At 41.5% G+C, this 22266-nt stretch overlaps 1 protein-coding gene across 2 annotated transcripts in view; it reads right to left on the reverse strand.

Annotated features, from left to right (window-relative positions):
* SRPX (sushi repeat containing protein X-linked) overlaps positions 1–22266 on the reverse strand; it is an 80976-nt gene that overhangs the window by 15040 nt on the left and 43670 nt on the right. Inside the window, exons 2-4 of one of the 2 annotated variants that reach the window (XM_084788858.1) lie at positions 16142–16201; positions 10917–11108; positions 8899–9075 (exon numbers count right to left, since the gene is read on the reverse strand). In XM_084788858.1, coding sequence (XP_084644984.1) covers positions 8899–9075; positions 10917–11108; positions 16142–16201 — 429 coding nt within the window. The remainder of the gene's footprint in view (positions 1–8898; positions 9076–10916; positions 11109–16141; positions 16202–22266) is intronic. The other variant, XM_084788859.1, reaches the window with a different exon arrangement.

The raw sequence follows: 22266 nt of genomic DNA on the forward strand, positions 1-22266 counted from the left end.
TAACCCAATCAGGAAATACTCTGTTAACAAACTGGTGTCCAGCACTCAAAGTCTGATAAAGCAAGACCTCTAGATACTTACCATTTGCGAGGAGATAATTCACTCTGAATTGCTCTTCTACCTTTTCTCTCCCGTTGAGTTTTAAAGAGCATTTAGGACCCACTAGCAAAACAACCAGGCCTGCCATCCTCTGCCCTGGCTATATGTACTAGCTGTATACTTCCTAACTCTACACGCTGACTTGGCCACAACACAGTTACTCAGCTAAAGCCAGAAGCCATCCAGCTTTAAGTGACAGATTTAAAGACAGTGTTGTAGAATACCAAGCAAAGGCATCATCGCCATCTTTGCTTCGATTCAGCGCAACAAACCTTTCATGGTTGCCAATTTTCTCCAAGGGTGTCATTCCAAATGATGGCATGGGAGGTGCAAAGGAATCTGATGCTAAAACTTTATCAGAGTCTATAGTGTATTGGAGTGCATATCTCATCACAAATCACATATAACAGGAGACAGAGGACAGCACTGTTATGGATAGGGCAAGCTTGAATACCACGGATGTGTAATGGAGCTATCTCTCTCAGTTTATGTCTGTTCACACCGAGACTCACAGGGTTTAGGTGCAGTATTTAAGTTACTCCACCCTTTCCCTAGAAAGACATGTTGATAATGGGGGGTGGAAATAAATGAGATGTTAATTCTACATTGGATTGTGTTGGCTGTAATCAAAGCTGAAGTGCAATCGCAGGAGGAAATTATAAAGTTTACCAGTTCTCCTTGATGCCACGCAGGTAGGGAATGGATTTAAAGACAGCTTGTACCAGTCAGCTTTGCATTGCTTCACATATCAGCCAATAATTATCTCAATGCTATTACAACCTGGGTGGAAATTAAATATCCTCTCTGATACTGAATCACATCTCTCAGAGATTAAATGCAACAAGTAAATGCCCTCAAATACTCCCCCCTGTATCTTTTCTAAGGATTTCTCATTTTATGTAGTGTAAAAAAATTATGGACATTGGATATTAACTCAAATAGTTTTACCTTTAGTTATCCAAATTTGCTTTCATTCTATGTCAAGCTTCAGTGTACTATGAATTCATAGCCTTATTGCATATTGCATTGATCTTAAATTGACTATCATGTATCACTGAATTTAAGCCATGATCAACTATAAGATGCATCCCTACGCAAGCAGAGTTGACAGCCAAACTCTGCCAAGACAGGGTACGCAAATCCTCAATAGTTCCTGCCTCACAAATATGTCTGTCAGATATATTGGACCAGAAGGCTGAAGATGATGCTCCAACATTATAGAGAGTTTTGGGTGACTCTCCAGGCAGCAAACTGTCTCTGTTATTTTTTTTTTAATTTGGAAACTGCTAATATGCAATTCCTGTATACTCAGGTAATTAATTCTACTCCTTCTCAAGTCTCTGATGGGGTTGAAGACCAAATAGTTTAGTTTCACAATTAAGCTTAGTTGTATAGGGGTTAAGATGATTTTAGGTCTAGATAGATGTTTTAAGTGATAGATATTAGATATGATAGATACTGAGTTACATTCAAAATTTTAGACTCGCCGAGGTAGGAAAATGTTTTCTTCAAGGCTGCCAAACACAAACAGCCAAAACACTATGAATGTAACCTCAGTAGAATTCCTGATTGTTCCGTGGTTCTTCTTGCTGTGTGTAGCTTATTTTATATATGTGTACTAATATAAATGTGTATAAAAAAGAAATTAAAGAATGAAAAAACTATAAAAACAAGAAAACATAATAGCTAGAGCCTGCCATTGTATCTTGTTATGTAATAAATCAGTACAAAATGTTAAAGAAAAATGTGTTAAAAGGAAAAAGATTCATCCTGGCTCCAGCAACATTAAAATGTGAAAGCTATGCCCTAAGGACTGACAAAAGAATGTATATGAGTCACAATGAGTTCAAATACATTTTAAATCTCTCTGAAGTACCCACTTGCAGTTACTAGGTTCCTTAAAATAATCCCCCACCTTTGTTTCTATGCTAAGTAACAGAAGACATGCTTTCATAATTCAGATGAACATTTCAAAGTTTTCGCTGAATCAGAAAGACAACTGGTGAATATCTGCTGCCCACCAGTCAGATAGCTGACAATTGCTTTTCAGAAAATATGTTTACGTAAAAGGTAAAGCACAGAAAAAAGAGGTGTGGCCAGCTTATTGATTTCCATGTAAAATTACTTCGTGTGTCATCATTTATAAGAGCAAAGAGAGATTCTTGGTCTCTGCATCAGGTAGACTAAATGTGAATGGCACACTATTCTCCTTGTCAACTAGGTGAACTGACAGTGCAAACGAATACACTCCAAAGCAGGTTATGGGGAGGGGGTATGGAGAGTCTCAGAGATTCCCAAAGACAGCTCGTGTCTGTCTAACAATGACTCGTTAAATGCGGCCCAGTTGTTCAGAAAGAGAGTGTCTCAAAACACAAAACAAATGAAAGTCATACCACACAGGAAGTAATATTTTATTTTTGCTTGTTTGGGTTTTTTTGTTTTGTTTTGTTTTGTTTTGTTTTGTTTTTGTTTTCGGAGTCTTCTTTTGGAATTTCCTTGAGGTCTGCTATTTAAAGATACAATGACATATTTTAAATGTATTTTAAGAACTCAAATGTTCCTTTCCATCTGTGTGTGTATGTTGTTGTTGTTGTTTTGACCTGGTGTTTGTATCCAGTGCTTTTTAGATTGTTTACCACAGGGTATAAATCCTCAAAGAGCATCAAAAAGACTGGATTCTAAAGTCTCCTTAAACAACTGCCCTCTCTCTCAATTGATCGGACCAGACTGTGGATCAGCTGATGTTCCAGAGAGCTATGCTTATTATTCTACCCATGGACACCATAGCTTCTTATAGGATAGAATACATTTCCATGAATAAAATAGAAAAAGGTTATTACAGAAACATAATCGCTATTCCCCTTGAAGTCCAGATGCCCGCAGAGGCACTTCTTGTGTGGAAATCCTGAAGTCTCTGTGAAGGTCCCATTCTCAGTTCTCTGTCCCAAATATTCATTTGAGATATTTGCCAAACCACATCCCTTCTCTGTATTTCACTTTCCTTTCTGAGTACAAAATACAAGAATCAAATCTATTGTACTGTATCAACGTTGGAAGCAGAACCATTTACCCAGGAATCTTTAACATGTTCAACCATATAGGGACTTGAAGTAAGGAAGAGGTCCACAGGGACAATAATGTCTTGGTCAACAACTAACAATAAACTCAAGAGTCCTCTGTCAGTTTCAGACCTAGGCTCTTGGTATAGAACCTGGCACCTTCAGATTTCACAAGTTTGGAAGCAGTTGCCATGTAAAGCAACTCAAATATTGTTAGTTCATGGTGGGAGGTAACAAACAAACAAAAACCAGAGGGCAGGGGTGGGGGTGGGGGAGAAGAGGGAAAGACTGAGCTAGACTCTAGTCAATTCAGCTTTCCTGAGTTGCAGTGCTTTATATGTTCAGGAAGCCCATCTTAGACCCTCCAGTCCCTTAATCATTATCACCTGAGGCATTATTCTGGCTAGCAGAAGGCAGCCATCCCCACAGAATGCCACCCGCATTTCAGCTCAGGGTGTCCCTTTGATCGATCATTTGCCGTTTGAAACCATTTAGTTCTGGCCTGTGCCACAACAGATGAGCAAGACAAACATGAGAGTTTGAGGGTTAGAGGGAAGGTACCTGAGAGAGGCTGGAGGGAAGAAAAGAAGAGGGAAAAAGATGCAATTGTAGTTCAAATAAATGTATACTTTAAAAGACTTTCAGTGATAATGGAGGCCAGAAGCATCTATTTCTTGGGGGTGCACATGAAGCAACTGACTGCCAAAGGCAGAACATGATGTCTCTTTGAAAAGTTGCCCAACTTTTTCCTTTCTCCAGCCAGAGGGCAATCCCTGTGGATGGCTCTGGGAAGTGGTTCTATTTCTTTGGCAGTAGAAGACTTCAAGGAACTTTCCAGATATAAAAAAACGAAACAAGAAGGGAAGCAATGAGCAAGCGCCACAACTAAAGATGCCCGACCGCAAACTCATTTATATTAGAGTCAGCCACTAAAAGTTTGACTGTTCAGTTATAATGGTAAATGAGAAGAGGCAAACCAGTATTTCCATCAGCCAAGTGGTCTTAAAACTGAAATTAGATTCCCGATGGGATGTGGACTTGCCAACACAGAAAAAGTTTTCAGAGATCTTCTGTAGCAATGCACTGGTGCATTTATGCTTAGGCTTGCTGATATCCGTGGTAATGAAATAATGAATTGCAGCCCAACAAATACTCCCATGGGTCTCTGGTTAAACCAAGACAACAGACAGCAAAAATGTCTGCCATCAGTTTCCATATCTTATGTCTCAAACATTTTTTGATTAGAGGAATTAACTTGGGTGGCTGAATCACTGTCCACTCTACTCTCTAGAAAAATATTTTAAAAGGAGAGAATTACACCAGCTAAGCTGGTATGTACAGTACCTTCTGTTAAAGTATCAAAATGGCTCCTCTCTTCATATCAAAAGGCATTTGCTAATTTTTCTTTATTAGAGCTTTTAAAACTGTATTTAATTTTTTTCTTCTGGTTTTGAAATAGGAAAATGTTTGGTCCATAGCAGAGAGGCATGTCTACTTAAAATGTAGTCTTTAAATGAGGATTTGTGCTCATTCTTACTGTCCATTGACTTGTGGCACTTACAAATTAGCCAGACCGCAGAACTGGCCACCTTGGAGTCAAAGAAGGCCCAGTCTTCCCATTCCTTCCCAGTTTGGAAGAGAACTGGGTTAATTTTCTCAGCACTCAGCACAGTTCTGGCCAAAATGTGCTGTTTAAGGTTTTGTGGAAACCTGGGACCAACTCAAGCACCACGAGTCAGCTCTGAAAATAGCATGAGGCGCAAAGTTATGCCAGCACACAAGCAACTTATTAATAAAGCCAAGGGAGTAAATGATAGCTTTGGAGTCAAATTCACTGGGGACAAACTCCAGCTTGTCTGTCACCAAAATCACAGAAAGCACTGCCAGTTTACTTTATCTGTTCTTTTCATTTACCTTGGATCTCTAAGTTCTTAGGGACCTTGCACCTCCCGCTTCCATCTCCACCTAGGTGCATACATAATTCCCTTTCCTCCAATACACTTGAACCTTGTCTCAGCAAATGGTAAGATAAACTGCCTAAAATTGGGGTTCTTTTTTTTTTTTAACTCTCCCTCTGGTCAAGTTCCAGGGCCATCTGGTCTGGCTTTAGACATGGTTGTTGCTTTTTGAGAACAATCAGCATTTTCTTTCCATTGTTGTGCACAATCTGGAAATCTGAACAGTATGTCCCTCGAGTGCTCTGCCAAAGCTTGCTTAGCAGAAAGAGCTCTGTGTTTCTCCTCTCCCACACCAAAACCTCTCCTCATTCCAATACAAAGGACTGGAGACTTGATTGGTTTCTTTTGGTTTGTTGTCAAGAGCGAGTTTGCACACTGCAAAGCCAGGAAGATGCTAGAGGTGGTGCCCTTCTGCTCTGAACCCATGGACTTCGCGATGGGCGTGTCCAGATCTCACCCCCTCCCAACATCCTATCTGTTTTCACTGACCAGGAGTTCTTGGGACTTTTTCTCAATGAAGACAAGAGGATTCAGAAGACACCACACATTCACAGAAAGGTGATTCTGCTGAACATTTTGATGGCACTCAACTTTGCTAATACTGTCCTCTTAGGACCAACACTAAGTCTTAATACAATATTTGTGTATATTCCTTTGTCATCTAGGTGCCACACAGGTCTCACTGGCATGAGATAGAGGGCAGAGAGTCGGTAGAAGCCATTGTATTTCCATAAGCACCTTCAGTGAATAGTTCCTGAGCTCTTCCACTTCATCCATCATGATTTCAAGGCCGGGAAGAGTTGTGGCTGACACTACCATTTCACTGTTGTTGCTCGTCTAGTCTGTGATCAACAGTGGCTTCTCGCTGTAATTAGTTGCTGATGATAACATTGCAATGGTTAATCTCGGTTGCCAAATTGACTAGGGAGTTGATGAGACACTCCACTGGCTATGCCTATGTGGGCATTTCCAAATGTGATTAACACAGGGAGAGAGACACCTTAAATATAGGTGACACTATCCCATACCCGGGGGCCTAGATTGAATGAAAGGTAGAAAAGGAGAAATCTAGCAAACAGAAATATCTCACCCCTCTTTCCTTCCCTCACCTTCTCTCTCTTAGACTCTTTTGTAGATCCCTCCTCTCCTGGACACCATAAAATGATCTGCTTTGGTCTTCCCAGTGTGACTGACTGAAGGAAACCATAAACCAAAATAAATCCGTTCATCCTGTGCGTTGTTAACATCAAGCATTTTATCACAGTAATGAAAAACAAATGCAAATACATTTGTAGTTTTACTCTTTCCATTTTCCTGTACTTTTAATTTGATTCCTTCAATTATTTTTATTTGTGTGTGAATACCAATGTATGTGTATGCCATGTATATGTAGTTGCCTTCAGAAAGGGGCATCAGATCTCCTCAGAACAGACTTAGACACAGATATAAACCAACCACCTTGGGTGTTGGGAACCAAATTCAAGTCTACTGCAAGATTGGTGCACATATACTCTTAGCTGCTGAGCCATCTCGCTAGCCTTTCCTATGCCTTGATAACCAGGTCCCTACATTAAATTTCCTTGTGCTTGAAAAGCTTATGTCCTGATCACTGGCCAACACAAATACTTATCTAGAAGAAAAGAAGCCTGGGATAAATCTGGATTAATCATGTGAGAGTTTATTTGGGCCTGTTGTTTTAAAATAGATTAAAGTTATGGTGTAGGCAATAACTGTTAAAGGAGGAGGTTAATCACACTTCAGCTGCTTCCTTGTCATAACATCAGAGTAAGAATGACATGTTGCCAATGAAGACAATGGACACTACTGCCATCATGGAAAATCTCCTAAGCCTCAGGCAGGGGTGTTGTCTGAGGTTGGTCCTTAAAGGACAGCATCAGATTTAACTCTTGATCTTAAAGTAAGTGCCCCTGTCTCCCAGGACACTGAGCAGCCAAGGAATCTCTGTGTTAAAATACATTAGGAGACTGAACTAGGCAGTTTGCTGGAGAATGGGCAGGCACAGGCAAGACAGGAACCAAGTTCCTATGGTCACCTGCCTTTGGCATCAGGACCAAATCAGTCCCCTGAGTAAGCAACTTCAACATACAGAGCCTGAGGATGTAATCTCAGATAGTGCTCCATGCAACATCAAGCAAGTCAAGTGACCTCTCAGCTTTCATCCATATAAAGGTGGGATTGGGGAGGTGAGTTAGGGAAAGGAGTTAGGGGTGAATATGATGAAATTCTCAAAGAATTAATAAAATTCTATTGAAGAGTACAATGTGTGAGACCTGTTTGGTCTACAGAGTGAGACTAGGTCAGCCAAGGCTACACAGAGAAACTCTTGTCTCAGAAACAAAACCAAAAAAGGAACAATTTGGAGTTGGGTTTTAATATTCTCTGAGGGCAGGGCTTGGCAGCTCCCACAGTTTGGGCGGAAAGGGTCCTGTGCAACAGTGGGTTCTCAAGCACTTGCCGAGAAATTTCAGAACAATTCCAGTACATGAGACATTCAGGCTTCAGTGCAGTTCTTACAGAAAACACTGCCCTAGAGCTGGATGTCCCAAGGGCTAAAGAGATACCAGAATCCAAAGGTGGGTACTTGTTGCCTAGGTTTTCTGGATCTCATGACTCCGCCTTCCTAACTGTCCTCCTCCTGCTGTGATGCTTCGGAGGCAAGGACAGCAGTTTTGAAGCTAGAGATATGAAATTCCTTCCTAAATCTGAACTCCTACAGCAGGCTTTCCAGCTTTGGCTCACTCCAGAATCAGGCTTAGCTGGCTTCTAAAGAAGCAGACTATTGGGCCTGACTCCAGAATTTCTAAGCTTGCCCATTTTAGGTCCAGTGGGGAATTTGCAATTTTCTTGAGAATTTCATTTCTTGGGAAATGCTGCCTCTAGACAGCAATCCTGGATCTCCAGGAGGAAAATCATCTGAGATGCTCTTAGAATCCTATTAGCTTCTGCCAGCTGCCTCCTTGTCAGGCTGGTTAAAGCAGACTCTCTAAGTAGGCCACTGAAAGATACCTTGGTAGCAAGTACAAGTAGCTACGATGAGGATGCACTGCCCCTAGGCAAGTGGTTGTCAACAAAGGAGTTAATTTTCTTCCCCAGGCCCACTAAAAAAGATGTCAAGAGATGTTTCTGACAGCCACAACTAATCACACTTAGTGAGTAAAATCCAGGAACACTGTTAAATATCATATGGTGCAAAGGGTTAAGGACCATAGCAAAATCTGCCCCCAAATGCCTGTCGTTCACAGTTCAGAAACTTTCTCTTACAGCATAAATCCTTAATCCCAAAACCTTAATCCCCAAACCTGTTGAGTTAAAAAAAAAATCTGCATTTTTCTCAAGGTTCCCAGAGAATTTGAGAAAATTTGAGAAGCCGTGTCTGAAGTCAGTGGCCCTCTATTTGAAGACCTTAAAATCCCTAGAGGGCCACAGAAAATGCCAAGTGCTGACCTCCACCTCCAGAATTATAAATTCAGGAAGTAGACGGGGACAGGAGAATTCAAATTTCTAGTAAGTTCCCGGGAGTGGCAGCAGCAGGTCTAGAAAGGGATCAAAGTCAGCTGGAAGCCGGGTGCATTGAAGTCAGCTAAGATAGAGACTGAGGGCCAGGGGCAGGCCTAGGGCCTGAGGGGCTACTGACCACAGTGCTATCTGTTTAGGTTGCGAGCATGGAGCACTGTTGCTTCCTGTCATGTGTATTATAGCAACAAGGACCCGTTGTTCCTCTCCAAAGATTTGGGCTCCCGAGGTCTCTGATATTTTCTTACCCACACAGGAGGCTGGTCGGCCACTCCAGGCCTTGTTGTCCATACATGTGACTCTTCGCTCTCCTTTTAGTGTGTATCCTGGTGAGCAATAGTACTCACAGCGAGAGTTAAAGTAGGCACCATCGACACACTTAAACCCTCCATTTACTGGCATGGTAAGAGTAGGACATCGCTTTTCTGAAAAAGATAGTATCAGACAGTCAGTACTTCTTTTTGCCCACAGGTTGAGAATCCAGACACTCTGAGAGCATGCAATGAACAGTGAGCCGCAATGGGGCATGTGGCATTAAACAATGGCTGCTTGTGTGCCCACAGAAGACAAGGTGTATCATGTCACAATAAGCTACCTTCACATTCCAGCCACACCGTTGTCTGAGACTGAATTCTGGAGACAACCCCTGAGAGAAGGATCTGTGTGCTAACACTTTTGGAAGGAAGTGTTGCCAGAGGAGACTAGTGGGGAAAAAATGTGAAAATAGGCAGAAGATGAGCAGGATGCCAGCAAGGGCTGCTGGGTAACAGAGTCAGCTTCAGCTTATTGTTTGCTTGGGGGTGGGACACCTTGGAAGGAAGACAGCAATTCCCATTCAGCAAATCACCCTTTACCAATCAGTCATTGGATAGAACTTCCCATGGACGAGCCTTTCCCTTGTAAGAAAAAATGAGGCTGGGCAGGTGATTGACAGTTGTAATTCCAAGATGCAGGAGACTGAGGCGTAATTTCCCAGACTGCAATAAACAAAGCAAAACAAAAAGAAACACAAAGAAACAAACAAGAAATGGGTAGAGAAGCCACAGGAAGAAAATAAATTTTTGTATTAAGAGTTGGTTTTATTTTTGTTTTTTTGTTTTTGTTTAGTTTTGTTTTTCTTTGCTTTGTTTTGTTTTTACTTTCTCTGAAGAAAGCTGAAGAGAGTCAGTGTGGTTGTGTCTGGTGACACAGGCTTGTAATCCCAATCTACTTTGAAGACTGAGGGACGAAGATGGCAAGTTCAAAACCAGTATGGGCTACAAACTGAGTGTCCATCAGCCTTTCAATTTGATGAGGCCCTGCCTTAAAATGAAAAGGACTGTTTTTGTTTTTAAAGTTGGGACCCAGCAGATTTCTTCAGCGTTGCCGGGCCCTGGGCTCACATCCCAGTTCTAGGGGAAAAAGAAAACTAACAAACAGACCCTCAGAAGATACTAGGAGCTAGGAACAGGTCACAGGGAAACCTGGTGAAAGATTGCTAAGTATAGACTACAAAGATCCAGTTATATCATCTACGTATTCTGGACCACATGACTACAGTTCTGAGCCTCAGTTTTCCCAACTATATGAATCATATACTGTGCAAAACTTGGACGTATGATGAAGACTTGGAGAACATTAGACAAACCAGTAGGAATTGGCAACTGTGCATAAGAAAGGCATCCAAAATGGGCTTCCCCGATGATGCTGTAGTATCTATAGTAGAAACACAGGACTTGTCTTGCAGGTAGTCTGCCAGCCTCCAGAGTTAGCCAGCAAGCAAGGAACTACACAGATCAGCTTTAAGTCATCGCCCTTGAAATGCAGCATCAACTCCTTCCCAGGCCCACTCCCTTAAGCAGACTAAACATCACTTCTTCAGCGAATCTTCCTTGCATCCCTCCGCCCACTCCTCGGAACATGTGTTTTTCATGACATCCTTTTTCTTTAATCTACTACCAAAAAGCCCTAGTTTAAGGCTCTTTGTGCACCTATCTCATGGTTTTTGCCTCTATAAGCCCTAGAAGTGTCTTATTTGCTTCTAAGTCACCAACAACTCTTTGGAACCCTGTATTTACTGAACAAATATCACCAGTGCACTGGAAAAGGTCTCTTACCTATTCTTTCTCCAAACAGTGCACCATACTCATCTCTGGAAAATAAGCACCCACCCCCTTTGCTATATCAAAGAAATCAACTGGTTTAAACTCCCCACTTGGTGAAAACCTTCAACACATAGTGAAACGGGTTTGTTCCTGAGGGCTCAGCACAGGTCTTGTCTACTCACGTTTGCAGATGACCTTATCTGACCAGCGCTTGTTTGACTGGCAGATGATCTGGGAAGAGCCGTGAAGCTCGTAGCCTTTCCTGCAGCGAACATCACACCTGGTCCCCAAGGACGTTTTGTAGTATCCTCCTGGAGGGGCCCTGCAGTACACATCCCCATACTTCACCTTGATGGGGGAGCACCATGGAGTGTCTACAGGCAGAAACAAACAAAGGGAAAAATAAGAAGTGACAGGTTTTACACAATGTGGCCCCTTACTCTTGCACTCCCAGGTTGGCTAGAGTCCAGATTCTGGACCTCCAGTGGTGCCCTGTGCCCTCTAGAGAAGAAGGTTATGGCTATGAGACCGAGCACCAGACATAACTAAATATGAACCCAAGGTCCCCTAATTAGCTGTGTAATGTGGGCAAACTACCTCAACACTCTGTGTCAGTTCCTATGCCAGTAACAGCCAAGTGGTATGCGGAATAAAGACTGTATGGATATCCATCACCTACCTGAGTACTGAGCACAAATCAAATGTTCAGTAAGCACTTGTTTCTTCTAGTATTTCCCTTAATATGATATCCTAATCTATTGAGACTAACTGATGCCATAGTGAATTTTTATGCTAGCTATGTATGCATAACACAGAGTCAATTAACTGTTGTTTCCTCCCAGTAAGGAAAACCACAGTACTCTTGTCTACTAATTTGAACTAAGCTAAGCCAGCCTTCATAATAGAGGATTATTTTGGCTTACAATTGTTCCCAGTAAGGAAACAACTCTTTTCAGGTGTCCCTAGTTATGCCCCATTTAGGTAAGAGTGACACCCTCCTCAGATGGAAAATTTTATTTTAATCTCATAGTAACTGTGCTAGCTAGTTTTTGTAAACTTGAAACAAACTAGAATCATGTGGAAAGATGGAAGCTTCACTGAAGAATTGTCTCCGTCAGCTTGGCCTATGGGCATGTCTATAGGGCATTTTCTTGAAGAATGATTGATGTGGGATGGCCCATTTCATGGGCGTGGGTGGACCGAACTCTGCAAAGGTGATCCTGGATATTATATATATATAAGAAAGCAAGCTGAACAAGCTATGGAGAACAAGCCAGTTGGCAGCAGAGTCTCTGTTTCAGTTCCTGCCTCCAGGGTCCTGCTTTGAGTTCCTGCCTTTGATATGACCTGTACATTAAAAAAAGCCTTTCCCCAACAAATTGCTCTGGTCAGTGTTTTCTCACAGCAACAGAGAAGCACACTTGAACAGCTGCCCAAACCATACCTAGGATGTCACTAATAAAGCAGACTTCTTTCCTGTCTTTGGAAGGACTCTGAGAACTATGCAATGGAAGGACAAGACTACCTACTTCTTTATTTATTTTATTTTTGTACATATACATTTATATTATTACACATATATACAATAGATTACCTATGGTAAGAATAATCATGACATAATCAGGAATTATATAAATGTTACATTCTTAGTGTTTTAGCTATTTGTGTTTGACAGCCTTGAAGAAGACATCTGCACACTCTTGGTGCATCTGAATTTCTGAATGTAAATCAATGTTTATATTACTTTAAAGACTCATTGACAATGAGACAGATTAACTCCTGGAAACACCCAGCCTACCTCAAAGAAGATGATGAGCATCAAAGAACCTTCTTATGGAGATGACATCAAATGTGGCAATATAGCCACTGGGCAAAATGTCCTCATTTCTACCACAGACAGAATTCTGCCTTTAAAAGGGCAAGCTTAGAAGCAGGCAGAGTTGATGGCCAAACTCTGCCAAGACAGGGTAAGCAAGTTCTCAATAGTTCCTGCCTCACAAATATGTCTGTCAGATATATTGGGCCAGAAGGATGAAGATGATGCTCCAAAGTTATAGAGAGTTTTGGGTGACTCTCCAGGCAGCAAACTGTTTCTGTCATCTTTTCATTTGGAAAGCTACTAACCTGCACTCCCGGCATACTCAGGTAATCAAATTTATTCCTTCTCAAGTCTCTGAGGGAGTTGAAGAGCAGGTAGCCTTAGCAGGTAGGTTAGTTTTACAACAAAGTTTAATTGTTTAGGGGTTAAGATGTGTTTAGGTCTGGATAGGTGATGTTAGTTGATAATGACAATCTGTGATGGAGATTGAAGACTACCTTCTTAATGGAGGAGTTCCTGCAGCAGCCAGTCCATCAGTTCCCTACACTGTGTGCATGAGGGGAGTCAGTGACAAGCCCCCTCAAGTCTTGAGGTGGGTTGGAGTTAATGCTTTGAACAAGAGCTACTTTTCCACCTCTGCCTGGCTCTTCAGTCCCCACCAGCCCCTATGCTGCCAGTAAATGGAGTAAGTTCGCCATCATGTGGCCAGAAAGGAACACAGGCTTCACTCCATTTTTCCCAGGAATTCTCTCCTAAGGATGTGCCTCTGATTGTGACTCAGCCCTGCTAAAGGATCCTGTCCAGATTTTGGCAATAGAACACTTTCTTATTCTGATGCTTTCAGGTTCCCTTTGGCTGGTACTTTTTATCATACAATGGTTTTCAGAAAGTTGCGAATGGATTGGACATTTAAGACACAAGTAATATACCTAGCTGTCCTGAGTAAAGGCGATGAGGGCTTACCCTAGAGTTTATTCATTTCTGCTATATGGATTCAGATGTTCACAGCACACACAAGGCCTACAGGTCTTCCTAGAACATTTCCTTTCTGGAACACTTTATACATGCAGTCTACACATGCAATGTATACTTTTGTAAGATCTGTGTATGCTTTCGTATAGCACAAATTTACATGTTTGAATGCAGCATGCAATTAGCATGTTTTCCTTCCTTATTTGGACTCTTCAAATTCTTCTGGCAATGCTGACCACATATCCAAGAGCTGTGCTGTTTTCAGCACGTGAAGAAAAAAATATTATATTCATTTATTTACAAAAGGCATTTTATATTTTATTACTTTCCAAGACAAATCTTTGGAAGGTATATTGGCAGTTTAACAGTTCTTTGGTAATATCAATGGGAATACAAGTGAGTGGTTTGAATTTAATGTGCATACAAGCACCATGGGTTAGTCAAAGTGAATTAACAAAACATTTAACATAGAGGCTTAGAGGAAGAGAGATGTTGTGCTGTGGCAGTTAAGACAAGATTTACCAAGTAGACATCCAAACTGATTACTCAGGAAAGCCTTTGTATCCCCCTGGACCAATGTGATAAGCACTGTAATTAAATAGAGTCTGTGGAGTAGGCAGCATGGTGCACGAGGCTAATGAGGAACTACTAGTGCATTATGGATGTGAGCCAGAACACCTGTTCAGACTCAAGTGCAACATCTGTCAGCTGAGGGAGTGACACAGGATTCACTCCCTACTCTCTATAACCCTTGGTTCCCTCTTCTATAAGTGGGACTGGGGGTAACACTGACACATGTCTACACACCTTCTCCTTCCTTCAATTAGTGGGAATATACACTGTGGTATCCCAAGTAAAACCATCGACCCTAAATTCCATCCCCAGCACTCAAGTAAATAAATAAATACAATCAAATCAATAAATAAGGTGTCACATACTGAGAACACAATGTATGCTATTTAATCTTTCCTCTTTTGAATTTGACTTAATTTAAATCAGTTATTGAGTATATACCGTGTGCCAGACACCGTAAGGAGCTCAACATTCCACAGATATATTCTATTAACATGGTTGCCCTCTAACTTTTAGAACTAGTGACACTTAAAAGCTGAGGTGTAGCTCTTGAGTCTTGATCACTTGTCTCAATGAATAAGGCCCTAGGTTCAATCTTCATCATAACAGTAATAACAAGAAGAAAAAAGCCTTAACTATTGCAAAAATTTAAAGTACATAGCATGTTTTGATAAGTGTATATACACATATAAAATGTATAGTGTGACAATTCCTACAGACAAGAGAAATAACTTATAATGAAAAGATGCAAGATTCTTAGATGTCCAGGGCAGGTTCTGGGATAGGGATATTTTTAGGGATATGATCTACTTTCTATCTTGCAAGACTATGAGGTGACAAAGGACATTGAGCACAATGAAGTGGTACTGTGTAGGAGTGTTTCTGCATTGCATATGTGTTGGGAATATTTTTTTAACTAGGGACTCAAAAAGAGATTTTTAAAAAAAACTTCTAGAAAGCTTTATGAATCAGGGCCTGTCCTTACCCCAAACATCTGATAAGAAAAGGTGTGCTTGGTTGGGCTGCATAACGCTCAAGACAATGAAGAAAGACATTATTTGATAAGTGAATTTTTTCATTCAAAAATCAGAGCACATGTGGAAACACACCTAGGCATAGGCACCAGTCTTTGTCTAGAAAGACTTCCCACTTCTCTGGAAAACTACTGAAGAATGGTCTTTAGGCAAAGGCTGACCAGAACTATTTCAATCCTCATAGCTCAGAAATATCCCAACAGTCTAGGTTGTGTTTCCTGGGCCAAATGTCAAAATGAAACTTTACCAGCCTGTCTTCTTCAGAAGTTTCCTCTGCAGTAAGAGGGAGTCGTTTCAGACAAAAAGCACTTCCATTTACCTTCATGTCTGCCTTGAGCTCCCTGGCTTCAAGGAAGCAGCAACAGGATTATTTGTGGATATACTTACCTGAGCCAGTACAGAAGGTTCTTCATTTGGGCTTTCTATACCTGCTGGGAGTGGATGCTGGGGGAAATATGTAGATTTGGATTTCTTAACATTAAGTTAAAATTGATTCGAGTAACAACACAGTTTACTTATCATCTGAGGAGCCATGCTGGGCTCAGAAAGAGCATGAGATGAGCTCATGAAAATCAAGCGTTTTCATGCTCCGTTCAGTCAGTACATTAACAGCACTGGGTGCAGAGTGAACCATGGGCAGTTCGCTCTGGACAGTTTTAGCTGTAATGTATGAATCAGGCTTGATTTTCACTGTCATCAGCTACAGCTTGCCTTTGCAGAAGTGAGGACTGTAAAGACATTTAGGAGAATAAAATGACCATGGCGTGCTGAAAGGCAGCACTTCTGAGATTTTTAGATTTTTCTTTCTTTCTTTCCTTCTTCCTTTTGTTTTCCTTTTAGAAGGATGAGCGCCTACACTTGTTTGTTTTAAAATATTGATTTTCCTGGCTAGGTAATTAGTACTTCAATGTGTTGTCTGGTCACTTTATTACAGTCTGCTCTGCACAGCCTTAAAGAGAAACCTCATGGCATTAGCAGGTCATCGTCAGCACATAAGCAAAGCATTCACCTTTATAGAGAGAGTGCGAATACCAGACTCCACCGTCTTCTAGAGCCGAGTCTCCAGATCCTACAATAAAAAAAGAACAGAAACGGCAGCAAGAAAAGCCACACTGGATGGGCGCATATTTCAAAGCATTGCTTTGGCATCATCCATGCAAGGGGTGCTTGTTATTAGATCGCAGAGCCAAGAGCAGAAGCTTCTGTGGCCATTCATGAAGGGACAGGAACCTCTCAGAGTGAACCTGGCTGAGCTGTGATGCCTAGAGCCAATCAAAATGAGCCTCAGAATGGTTTTTTTTTGGAATCGCCACACAGCCATCTGAAATTCTGGAATCAGGAAAGAAAAAGAACGTCAACTTCACTCTGAGACGATGCCAATGTATATGAAGCTCAGGCCAGAGCAGACACCGTAAAATGTGTGTGACTCAGACTCCACCCCCAGTTCTGCCAGGAGGCAAAGACAACCCAGTACAAACTACTGTTTGTACTACCCGAAATAGGTCCATCTGCTGAAATGAATTTGGATGGAGGCCAAGAAGGAAAATCAAATGTCTTATCTTAATGACAACAGAAATATACAGCTGTCTTGGGACATCTGTAGGAAATGAAGGCTAAAACAGAGGCCTTGGCGTTTACTCAGAGTTCCTCTCCTAGCTGAGGCTAAAGTAAAAGTTCTTAAAGGGTCTGACTAACCTCAAATCCCATAGGCTGGGGTGGGGGATGGTATTATTCGGAATAAACTCATTGGGGAGTTAGGGCTTATTCATTTAGAGAATATTAGATATAGATGCGAATTCCCGTAAGTAGTAGATCCTTAACCCTTGAAGCACTAAGCAGGTCTCAGACTTAAACATAGCAATCCTAAATTTAGGTACTTCAGGCTGATCAGCAACCTGTAAGTTAGCGCCCTTTTAGCCACACATTTACTTCCCAGGTACCTTCCACTGAAATACTGAAATAGAAAAGGAAAATCTCTCTCTCTCTCTCTCTCTCTCTCTCTCTCTCTCTCTCTCTCTCTCTCTCTCTCTCTCTCTCTCCCTCCCTCCCTGTCTCTCTCTGTCTCTCTCTGTCTCTCTCTGTCTCTGTCTCTGTCTCTGTCTCTGTCTCTCTCTCTCTCTCTCTCTCTCTCTCTCTCTCTCTCTCTCTCTCTCTCTCTCTCTCTCTCTCTCTCTCTCTCCTAGAAGCTTATTCAAATCTCTGTCAAGGTGAGCTCATAATTCATGCCCCCCCCCATTTCACTCGTGTTCTTCATGAGAGATGGAGACTATGGAAACAAAAAGTGAGGTGAGGAGGGCAGCTGAAATGTGGCCATTTGAAGAAATGTTCCCAGCTAGAGAATGCCATTCCCCGTATTCTGATTGGCTGCAGACTTCCTCAACCAATCTCTTGACTTCCCAGGCTGTACAAAGTGGCCGACTTCTCATTATTCCATATGAAACAGTGAATGTGTGAACATGAAACCTAGGAATGCAACCTAGAGACATAAATCCAAAGCCTGGCTTCAGACCCCTTGATCCAGGCCTTCCACCGCTGTAGGTCTATCCCAGGGAAACGACAATGTTCCACGTGAGTCTTTATTATCATGCAAAATTTAAAAAGAGCAACGCAGTGAGCAATGATCACACACACACACACACACACAGAGAGAGAGAGAGAGAGAGAGAGAGAGAGAGAGAGAGAGAGAGAGAGAGAGAGCCCTCTCAGCACCCCAATTAAAGGGTCCAGAGGATCCAGCATGAGTTGGCACCCACCCATTCCATAAACTTTTGGTCCACACTGGCTTCCGTGTTTTTCTTCTGTTCCTAACAGTCTCTGGACACAGCTTTTCCATCAGTCTGCCATTTAAACCTTAGTGTTTCTTGGAGCTCCAGATTATATCCTTTTCGCCATACTTTTCCCCAGCCCAATCTTATCCATGTAGCTCACTTTAATGTCCTCTTGTGCTTATGAAAAAACCTTTCTTTCCAGCCTTAGTCTTTCAAAGGTTAGAATTTTAATGGCTCATGTGGTTCCAAAACACGATGAGAATATAGCACCCAAGCACAAACTTCAAGGTTCTTAGAATTGGCTATATTTCTCCTTATGCGGAGTTTATTTAGTTCCACACACCTGAGTTTCTGAGTTAAGCTTGAAGAAGTTAATCATTTGCACAATTTCTGAGACTATATAGGCATCTAGCATATGACCAACAATTGCCCTGGACAGCCATAGAAGAATTTGCCTCATGATCAAGTATGGTCTGCAGGGTTGATCTTTTCTACCATAAAATGTCAATAGTCAGGCCAATACTCTCACTTCTTACTATTCTGTGAGTCCTGAGAGAGAAAGCCTCAGCTCCCCAGCAATTCCATATTTCCCGAGGACTATAACATCACTGTACACAGCACTTAGTACTAATTGTCTGGTGCAACCATTACATTTCTCAGTATCTAGGTCTAATTTCTTAACTCAACTCGACTTACAAATCCCTTATGGAAGGCACTTTAGTCAGGTATATTATAATAACATAGCCAGTTGTTCAAGGCTTAGAGAGCCAGAAATTGCAAACAGGTATTTCACAGTGGCCTGTTTTCAACCACAAATCCTCTATGTAAAAATAATCCTATTGTAAATATCTATGAATAAGTGAGCCACACCAAACACTGTTTAGGGCCTCTCGCTTACAGGATCTCTTGTTTCACTGCTTCTCGGTGTTTCAGAGGTCAGAAGTTTACACAAAGCATAGTTCCCAGATTCCCCTACTCATAGACTGTGGACAAGTCTGCGTTTTAGAGATTTGGAAGATGAAAGAGAGGCATTACTCTATGTTTATTACTATTTTCACTATTTAATAATTCCAACTATACAATTTTGATAAGATCCACCCCATTCCAATCTAGCCTATATTTTTCACTACTATTTTCTCTCCCAAGTTCATGAGATCTCTCCCCATCCCTCCCTCCATCCCTCCTTGACTCCATTTAGTGATGCCTGTATTTGAATGAGTGAAGGCCCATCTTCTGGAGGATGGGCAGCCTCTTGGGAACTGTATCCCTGAAGAAAACCAACTCTCCCTCTCACAGAGGTCATCAATTGCAATAGCACTTCAGCTAGGGGTGAGACTTGCCTCAGCAATGCTGGCATTTGGGCTGGATTGATCTTGTGCATACAGTGGGTTCATGTGTATATGGCCTTGGCACATCTCATAAATAACAGACATCAACTGCCTTAGGCTCTTAGAACTTCTCTGCCCCTCTTCTGGGATGAGCCCTGAGCACTGCAGGGGTGCACTCCTCAGTATCTTATTCTCTGCATGTGGACTAGTAGTGGGTCTTTGTATTCATCACTACCTACTGCAGAAAGAAGCTTCTCTGGTGAGAGCTGAAAGATGCACTATATATAAAGATAAGACTTGGGCTTTAAATACAACCAAGAAATGGATGTTTATTCCCATAACATTTGTGCCACTATTTTCCTTAGTGAGCATGTCTTGACAAACCAGTCATTATTATAGTTTATGGGGTTCAGAGCTAGGTAAAAACCATTGATTAGTTTTCTCCCCCAAGGGTATGCATTGCACCCTCCAACAGTTTGAATGCTACCCAGTAGGGTTGACACACCCACATCAATACCAGCTTGCTTTCAGTGACTCAAATATGTGATGTCTTCAACAATAGAGTCTTATCATCAATTTCTAGACAATAACTAAGAGCAATGGCGATTGCTTGTATTATCTGGAGGTCTATAGGTACACACTGGCTAATAAATCCAAAAGAAGTAACTCACTCCCATGGTATTGTGGAGGTATTGTCCCCTGGGTACTGGCTAGTTTTATGTCAACTTGGCACAAGGTAGAATCATCAGAGAGGAGGGAGCCTCAATTGAGAAAATGCCTCCATAAGATCAGGCTGTAGACAAACCTGTAAGGCATTTTTAAGTTAGTGATTGATGTGGGAGGGCCCAGCCCACTGTGGGTGGTGCCATCCCTGGGCTGATGGTCCTGGGTTCTATAAAATAATCAGGCTGAGCAAGCCAAGAAAAGCAAGCCAGGAAGCAGCACCCCTCCATAGCCTCTGCATCAGTTCCTGCCTCCAACTTCCTGCCCTGTTTGAGTTCCTGTCCTGACTTCCTTCAGTGATGAAAAGTGTGATATGGAAGCATAAGCCAAATAAACCTTTTCCTCCTCAACTTGATTTTGGTCATGATGTTTCATCACAGCCATAGTAACCCTAACTAAGACACCATATTATATATGGGGTAACTCTACTGAAATTCTTTTTACCTAGGTATATATTTTAGAAAGCTTCTCCAGTACCAGGTTTTCATGTGACTTTCCAAAAGGTCTTCAAGCTCATTAGCATCTCCTTGTAGTCGTTTCTCTACCCTGTCCTTCTATTCCCCATGCCATCCAACCCTTCCTGTTCCATTACTCCTTTTTCCCATTTTATACCACTTGTGTTCTATCCCTTTCTTTTGAGATGTCCCCCTCTCACATATACACCATGGTCCCTTACTATATTTTTTACTTCTAGAGCTACTCCAATTTCAACCTGAAAATGGGTTATCTCACCCAGAATGATTATATTCAGCTCCAACAATTTATCTGTAAATATAATAAGTTCATTTTTCTTTATAACTGAATACTATTCCATGGGTAAATGTACCACATTCTCAGTATCCATTCCTTTACCAATGGGCATCTAGACTATTTTATTTTCCTGGCTATTATGAGTAGAAAAGCCATAAATATACATGGTCTGATATCTCTGTATGGTGGAAGGATCATATAGTTGATAAATTTCTAGCTTTTGGTGTAAACTCCACACTGATTTCCACAAACAGTTAATAAATGTTCCCCTTTCCCCCACAACCACGCCAATCTTTGTTGTTGTTTCTATCTCAGACATTTTGTTTGGAGTAAGATGAAATTTCAATGTACTTTTAGTTTGCATCCCCCTAATGGCTGAGGATACTGAAATTAAAAAAAAAATAGTTATTGGCCATTTGTAGATCTTTTGAGAACTCTCTTAGTTCCTGGCACCATTTGTTCTTGGGTCATTTATTTTCTTGCTATTTAGTTGTTTGAGTTCTTTATATATTCTAAACACCAACCCTCTGTCAGATGTACAAATATTTTTCTTCTGTTCTGTAGTCTGCCTCTTCGCTCAAATTCTGTCAGTTGCTGTAAGAAGCTTTAAGTTTCATGAAATCCCATTAGTCAATTGTCAGCCTTAAGGAAGGTCTTCTCAGTTGTGGATGCATAAAATATGCTCTAGTGGATATTTCGCAGCAGTGAGATGCCATGCCCACTGTGTCTTCTCCACCATTACTGGGTAGACAGAATGTAACATTGGTGGTGGTGGTAGTCAAAGAAACAACACTTCACTAAACTTGGAATGACAAGAGCAAGGTGATCTTTGACCACTGATACAAACTCTCCAACTCCCCTTGTTAGAGTCCATATGATGTTGTAAATCTGTTAATCCTTCCATTTAATTTCCTTTTGCCCAAAATACCCAGTGAAGATTATGTTTCCTTCATAAAAACCTTAGCAAATATTTAAGCAAGCCAATTCAGAGAGAAGTGTGTGTGTGTAGGTTTTTTTTTTCTGCTATAGTTAGGTTCTGAAATGTCCCCCAAGGGCTGTGTGTCAAAAACTTGGTCCTCAGGGTGGAGGTAGTGGAAAGTTGTGAAACTGTTAAGGAATGGGGCTGAATGGGAGGGTTTTTAGGTCACTGGGGGTGAGCCCTTGAAAAGGATTATAGCGCTGTGGGGGCTGCAGCCCCACTTGCCCCCATTCTTGGATATCATGAAGTGATCAGCACTTCTCAATAATGCTCTGACTTGTCACAGGTCCCCAACCAATGAGGACAGTTCACCATGGACTTGGCTCACCATGTGAGCCAAGAGAATCGTTTGATACTTTCAACTGATTTTTTTCACAAGTATTTTGTCACAGTAAAAGTAAATTGAGCAGCTTTCTTTAGTAACCGCTACCACCTACAAATCTTTGGATAACGAGAGAGAGCACTTTTATTTGGGTTGGCTGAATGGGGCTTTTAAGAGCACTACAGTTTGACTCTTCTTCTATTCCCTACCTAGTTTATCCTTTCACTTACAGCAAGATGTTTTCTAACCAAGTGAATCCTCTTG

Source organism: Acomys minous, assembly GCF_964271855.1.
Source record: "Acomys minous genome assembly, chromosome: 7".
NCBI classification, from domain to species: Eukaryota; Metazoa; Chordata; class Mammalia; order Rodentia; family Muridae; genus Acomys; species Acomys minous.